General features: G+C 44.6%; 1 protein-coding gene across 1 annotated transcript; it reads right to left on the minus strand.

Moving 5' to 3' along the window:
- Window positions 1-2,853: 2,853 nt before the first annotated feature.
- Window positions 2,854-5,638, minus strand: TRAPPC3 (trafficking protein particle complex 3). Its single transcript, XM_006867535.1, has 4 exons — window positions 5,547-5,638; window positions 5,212-5,311; window positions 3,597-3,779; window positions 2,854-3,130 (listed from the first exon to the last, which is right to left on the minus strand). Coding segments are annotated over exons 1-4 (405 nt in total). The 5' UTR covers window positions 5,549-5,638; the 3' UTR covers window positions 2,854-3,010.
- Between the last annotated feature and the right edge of the window lie 2,146 nt (window positions 5,639-7,784).

Below are 7,784 nucleotides of genomic sequence, written 5' to 3' on the forward strand. Positions count from 1 at the left end.
ACATGTGATGGCACTGCAAACAATATACCTAGGTCCTAGCACTCTACCGTATCAAGTTTGATTTTGCCAAAATCTGATCAATTGACCATGTCTTGCAAAACTTGTTTCTTCCTGTTTTTATGCTTCCACATTAAAAAGTTGGCTAATGAACACATGAGACCTTTGGTTTAAAAAAAAAAAAAAGAAGAAGAAGATTCACTGTTAACAAAAAGAAATGGTTGACATTCAACCATTTCAAGAGATAGCATATGATCAAGAGCCAATGGTATTGAAGGAAGCAGTCCAAGGTGCCCTGAAGACATTGGCAAAGAACAAAGCTCTTGGAATTGATGGAATATAAATTGACAAATTGAAATCTTTCAACAAACTGATGAAGCACTGGAGGCACTCATTCATCTGTATCAGAAATTTGGAAGACAGCTGCCTGGCCAACTGATTGGAAAAGATCCATATTTGTGCCCATTCCAAAGGGAGGTGACCCAACAGAATGTGGAAATCAGACAGTATCACTGATGTCACATGCAAGTTAAGTTTTCATAAAGATAATTCTAAAATGGCTGTAACAGTACATTGACAGGGAATGGCTAGAGGTTCGAGCCAGATTCAGGCAAGGACATAGAACAGCTCAGGGATATCATTGCTGACATCAGATGGATCAGAGAATACCAGAAAGATGTTTACTTGTGCTTTGTTGATTATGCAAAGGTTTTTAGACTGTGTGGATCATACAAGCGATGGACAACATTGCAGAGAATAAGTATTCCAGAACCCTTAATTGTGCTCATGAGGCACCTATACATAGACCAAGAGACACTTGTTTGAACAAAACAAGGGGACATTGACTGGTTTAAAATCAGAAGAGGTGTGTACATGCCAGGGTTGTATTCTTTCACCATACTTATTCAATCTGCATGTTGAGCAAGTAATCTGAGAAATTGGATTATATGAAGAATGTGGCATCAGGATTGGAGGAACACTCATCAACAACTTGCAATATGCAAATACGACCCTGCTTGCTAAAAGTGAAGAGGACTTAAAATACTTACTGATAAAGATCAAAGACCACAGTCTTTGGTATAGGTTTCACCTCAATGTAAAGAAAATAAAGATCCTCACCAATGGACCAATAAATACCATCATGATGAATGGAGAAAAGACTGACATTGTCAAAGACTTCACTTTACTTGGATCCACTGTCAACACTCATGGAAGCAGCAGTTAAGAAATCAACCAGTGTATTGCATTAGGCAAATGTACAGCACAAGACCTCTTTAAGGTGTTCAAGAGCAAAGACGTCAGTTTAAGGGCTAAAGTGTGCCTGATCCAAGTCATGGTATTTTCAGTAGCTTCATATGCATGTGAAAGTTGAACAATGAATAAGGCAGACCGTAGAAGAATTGACATGTTTGAGTTATGGTGTTGAAGAAGAATATTAAAACAATGGACTGCTGGAAGAACAAACAAATCTATGTTGGAAGAAGTACAGCCAGAATGTTCCTTAGAAGCCAGGATGGCAACTTAGTCTCTCATACTTGAGACATACTATCGGGAGGGACCAGTCCCCGGAGAAGGACATTATGCTTGGTAAAGAGCAAGAGCTCCAACATGATGGCCTGACACAGTGGCAGCAGCAATAGGCTGATGCTTGACGATTGTGAGGATGGCGCAGGAGTGGTAGTATATCGTTCTATTGTACATAAGGTCATAACCAACTCAGTGGTACCTAACAACTCCTCAATTCTGTCCACTAACCTTGGGGAAGGTCTGGGAGCCCTGTTTCCTTCCAACAATCTGAAAGCCCGGACTTCAAGGCCTTAGGCTATCCCCAAGATCAGTACTACCATATAAGGCCTGACACCCACTCTGCTCCTTCTCTTTAAAAGTTATCCCAAACTCTATACGGCTGGGACAGGAAGCTAAGGCTCACCTCTTCCTTCCCCACAGTGCTAACAAAGCATCAATAGGGTGTTATCATTTAGACCATGGGCTTTGAAGAGGGAAAGAACTCTGAATCTTGACTTCTCCACTCACTAGTTACATGGCCTTGAGCAACTCATGCTCCTCACTAAAAAATGGAATTATTTTGAGTTAGATAATGCAAAATGCTCAGTTGTGTCAGACACATAATAAGCACACAATAAATCATACCCAATACCAGGGTCTTTCTAGTCAAATCTTATAACTTGGTAGTCAAGAGCCTAGGATAATCCATTTTAGGCAGGTCTACATATATATCTTGCGGCAAAAACTAGGGTTACAAAAGACTCTGAATGGACATTCTTTGCTTGAATTAGCTCCCAGGTTTCCTAGAATCTGGTCTGAGGGGACAAGCCCTATTCAAGGCAGGATCCAGAAACCAACCTGATCTCCTCATCCCATGGTAACAGAATTCCCAGGGCTAGGCAGAAAGAAAACACAGGATATGATTGGGATTTCACTCAAGAATGTTTTTATTGAAGAATTTGTAAGAAAAAAAGATGGGCCCTCTGTATAAAGAGGAGATGATGCCTCCAAACATCAGGGAAAATGAGACCTGGGGGTATGGGGCGGGGAGTGGCTTCCCAGCCAGTGTTTCCAAATGACTGGCTCCCCTCCCTGGCAAGCACTAGAGCGTGTCACACCACAGCCAGCAATCCCTGCCCACCCCACTCCCACAACCTTGAAATTTAGGCTTTTTGGAGGCCTACAGATAGATGAGACAGGTCTCTTACTGGGGTCAAAGTGGGTTTTGCTTTGGGAAATTCAATCAGGAATGTAAAATGGTTTGAACTCTTTCGAATCCAACCAAGGATGACTACATCCAGCCCCTTTTCAGAGTTTTTCGTGTGAATGTGCACACTTGGAGTGAATGGACACTCTGCTCTTTATTAGCATGGAGAATGGAAACAAAGTGAGAAGGATCTATAACACCCGTGTTAGAGAGTCACTGAGTTCTAGGAGGCAGAAGGAGCACTGAGGGCTTCTGATCCAACAAATGCTCCTGCTGGCCAGCTCCAAGTCCTGGGGTTGGTCATTCCTCTCCCGCTGGGAGATTGTCCTCAATCCGCCTGATGAACCTCATCCGGATTTCTGTCACACCGTCTCCTTTTAGGGTATCCTGGACAAACTTGGCTTCTACAGCCATCTGGACCTGGGTGACAATGGAAAAATGAAGGGGCAGCTGCCTAACTCTGCCTTCTGGGAATGGGACTACAAATGGCTCATCCAGAGCAGTCAATAAAAAAGGGGGGACCGGGAGGACACAGGTTTCTCACAGGTATCCTCTAGGGACAAGGCTGCCAGCTCCAATGTTTCCTTGTAAAAGATAAGGCCTATAAGAAAGAACTCAGCAAAGAACACCCAAGAATGAGACTTGAAATACAATCTGGGTATGGATGTTCCTGAGCCTTGGGAGCTGACAGCATCACCTCCTAGCCTAGTAGGGAGAGGATCCTCATCATGTGAAATCCTATACCCAGTAGCAGCAGCATCTTAGACAGCAAAGCATTAGGGGAGCCCAAGGCCTTCCCCTTGGTGCTCTCCTGTTCACTCATTCAAACATTTATCACGGCCACACTACATTTCAGGTGTCTCAGAAGACAAAGAACTGCACTCACCATCTCCAAGGCTCCCCGCAACACCCCACACAAGAGATTGGAATAAATAAGGGATGAGTGGTTATCAGGAAGTTCCACAAAGTCCACCAAGGGGTTATTTTCCAAAATGAGGGAGAACTCGTCACCCGCTGGGCTCCAATTGGTGATGCTTGGAGTGATACCCAAGTACATCTTAAACGCCACCTGTGGGGGGACACACAACAGCACCATGGGTGAGAGCAGCAAAGGCTGGACAACGGGGAAGGGACTGGCAAATGGGAAAGTAAGAGAAATAAAACATAGGTGCTAAGTTTTGCTCAGGAGCAAAATGGTGGCCTCTGCCAAGATGTGAGAGCTTTGGATATTCAAAGAATAAAAAAGGAAAAACATCTGCACAATTCAGCAGCTCTTTCCTTCAGGCACTGTACACAGTAATCCAGTGTCTGCCTGCACATCTCAGGGAAGGGACACTGACCTAACAGGACAGCTGCCCTGAACCTGCATCTGACATATGTCCCTGTCCTCTGTGCTACTTGAACCCATCTTCTTGAAAGCAAATATAGGCCACTGGGGCAGAATTACTCCAAACACATCTTTCCCTCTCTTCTGCCTAATTCTAAACCCTAACAAAGTTCTCACCACTGCCAACACTGTTTAGGATGTGGGCATGGCCAGTGTGTTCTACCACAGAAAGTACCCACCTTCAGGTAACTGACACCACAAAGCTACAGGTATCTTATTATTTATTATCAACACGACGATATAGAACATTAGTATTAATAACAACAGACATTTCCTATATGCACGACACTATTCATTTTACCTGAATGTTCAAGATCATTCTTTACTTCTTATAAAAACCCCATGAAGAGGTTCTGTTTTTCTTTATTTAAAGATAAGGAAACTGACCATTAAAGAGGTTAAGAGTCACCTGTTATTGTTGTTAGGGGCCATCGAGTCAGTACCGGCTCATAGTGACCCTATGCACAACAGAATGAAACACTGCCCGGTCCTGGGCCAATCTCACACTTTTTGCCATGCTTGAACCCACTGATGCTGCCACTTTGCCAATCCATTTTGCTGGGGGCCTTCTTTTTCTCTCACCCTCCACCTTACCAAACATGATACTCTTTTCCAGAGACTGGTCCCTTCTGACAATATGTCTGAAGTATGAGAGACGAAGTTTGGTCCTGGCCCCCGCAAGACAGAATGTGAAGCTAGATTAATATGAGGCCAAAGCCTATTGCTGCCTCTTCAGTGAGGGGATCTGGCTGAGATTTCAGTGGGGGCTTTACAGGGATAAACCCAACCAGTCTTCTCTTTTTCAATATCTGTGCTAGTCCCAAACCACCAGGAAGGCTTCCTTGATCCAAACAGCTGCTTTGTGAGATTTAGGGCTATTCTAGGGAGTCCTGGTATGGCACTGTATGATAAAGCACTGGACTGCAAGGTCGTTTGAACCGCAAGGTCAGTGGTTCAAACACACCAACTGCTCCTCAGAAACCCTACATAGGGTCACTATAAGTCAGAACCAACTCAACGGCACTTAACAACAACTAAGTAAGATGGAGAGAGTGGTAAGCAGTGCCTCCCAGTGGCAATCCTTCAGGATGAGCAGGTGGCCCAAGATAATGACCTTGGCGATGACATCTGCAGTTTCCCGAAAGTCATGGCACCTCCCAACATTTGACCGTGCCAAAAAATCTTCAATTAGTCGGACGCCAATGTTATAGCCCCTGAAAAGGAAATGAAAGAACATGCAGTTACAGGATGATAGTCTCAAAGTATGCTGTTAGTGGCAAAAGAAAAATGGGGATAAACTGAAAACATCCCAATAATGGAGCTCAGTGGGAAGTGAGCCCAAATTGTGCCCAACTGTGTGCTCAGTGGGAGCTGCTCTCCAGGACAGTATCCTAGTCTCAGTGTGCTGTTGGCCCCATTCCTGCCCCTCCCACACCAGGACTCACTCACATTTTGTCCAGCTGTTTATTCACATCTTCATCATTTTCATAGTCCTTGCAGAGCTGTGTGACCAGAGCCCCATAGGTCAGGGTGAAGAGCTCAGAGCTCTAAAAGAGAGTCAAAGACAGTCAGGAGCCCGCAGCACAAAAGAGAAATGTCGATGTGTGTTTGTGGCTCAGCCCCAGTGCAACCGTCTTGACTCAATGGAAGGTCACCTGTGTCTGGTGACAAGCATGACTCCCAGGGTGAATATGGCAGGCCTGCAGGTAGGCCAGCACCTCATGCACCTTAAGCACTCTTCTAACACACCAAGGTGGGTTCTGCTAACTCAGGTGCCTACCACAGCAGCCAAGCATAAGCTCAGACCACTACGTGGGGTGGGAGTGGCAATGGTTCACTGGGTACCGTGACAACAGATCTGGGTATCAGTAGGTATGACTGATGGCCTTCCCAAACCTGCAGATTGTCCTGGCCTAGAGATAAACTATACGCCCACACTCCACCCAGGAGCAATAGAGGATCCAGGGGCCTCGTCCGTGGGAAAGAGAGTCAGTCCTAGACCAAGTCCAGTGGCTGATGACAACCCCTCTCCAAAGTCATCAACACGGGGAAAATAATGCTTGTGACACAACTAAAATGCTTCCAGGAAAGAGGGGAACTCTGGCACAAATGCAATCTTTTGTGTCCCTGAAACACAACACTGACCTTTACAATCTCAGTTAAAATCACAGAAACTCTTTCTTGAATAATGAATCCTGTCACCTACCTAACAAAAAACGGAGAGATGTGGAAGGTGAAAGGAATACCAAAAAAAAAAAAAAAAAATCAAAACTACAAATTGAAAGCAGCTGTTAAACAGAGGTTATCAGAGATAAACAAAGTGAGAAACATATAACAGCACCTTTGCACCAATGGACTCACATAGAAATGAATCTGAAAAGTGGAGATTGCCACCCAATCAGCTCTTTCTGAATGATGTCTTGTCAGACTTGGAGCAAAGCACCTGTCTTGAAGTCTTCTGGGGGAGAAAAGGCTAAGTAATGTTAAAGGCCAGACTCTCAGGCCACAGTGCTCCTCACTTCATAATGGTCTGCTGGTCACTCACTGCAAGAATAATCATCTGATTCCTTCACTTACATACCACATTCTACTCTTCATCTTCTCATTTTTTATCCCACATAACTCCGTAAAGCAGAAATAGCAGAATTAGCCCCATTCAGAGATGAGAAAATTGAGACTCAGAATGGTTAAGTAATTTGCCTAAGAACAAAGCTAATTATTAATAAAAGTAATTTGGGGGGACAAAAATCAAGGGTTTCTGTAAAAATGGCATGGAGGTGGTATTGCTGACCTCTTCTAACTTCACAAGAGGGAAGAATCTAGATCAATAGTCCAAGTCTGACTCCTATGAGACGGAGATCAGGTATGTTTCTACCTCCAACCTTTTTACCAATCCCGACAAAAACCTTCCCTCCCATAACACCCTCTATTCCTCTGTTGGGCTCAGTAATTCATTGCAGTGGTCACACAGAAGTCACAGACCACACCCACAGGTATGGGGTCTCAAGGGAAGTGGTGGTGTGCTGCGGAGTCAGTTCTGACTCACAGTGACCCTGAACAGGGTTTCTGAGGCTATAAATCTTTATGGGAGCAGAAAGCCTTATCTTTCTCCTACGAAAAGTTGGTAGTTTTGAACTGCAGACCTTGAATTTAGCAGCACGATTCATAATAGATTACAGTTTAGGGTAAGGACAGACTCAGGATATAGTTCTTCAGTCAGGACAGCCTTTCCTTGGCCTTTAGCCTCTCAGCCCTCAGTTTACTGGGGCAAGTGTTACAAAGCTCTTTAGTTCCTCTGATAAGTGCCTGGAGTAACCCCTACTCCTCCAGTAAGTCTTGGTGCAAAGGCACTTATACACAGCTTTCTCACCCTGGGGGCCTGGAGGCTCATTATGCCATTCTACACCGGGGTCCTGGTTCTGCTGACCCTGGTTCCACTTCTTGCCCTCTTGCACCATTTCTGATGGCAATAAGGTAGGCTCTCTCTACCTCCTGGGTCCTGCAGGCTCCCAGCACAGACACTCATTTTTATAAACTTAGCAGGACAGCAAACTTTACCAACCCCCTTGGAAGGGCTCCATATACCTTATTTCCATGGTCCCAAACAACAACATCTCCATAAGAAGGAGCCCTGATGGTGTACGGGGCCACACATTGGACTGCTAACCACAAGAGTCAGCAGTTCAA

Source organism: Chrysochloris asiatica, unplaced genomic scaffold, assembly GCF_000296735.1.
Source record: "Chrysochloris asiatica unplaced genomic scaffold, ChrAsi1.0 scaffold00106, whole genome shotgun sequence".
In the NCBI taxonomy this organism is placed as follows: domain Eukaryota; kingdom Metazoa; phylum Chordata; class Mammalia; order Afrosoricida; family Chrysochloridae; genus Chrysochloris; species Chrysochloris asiatica.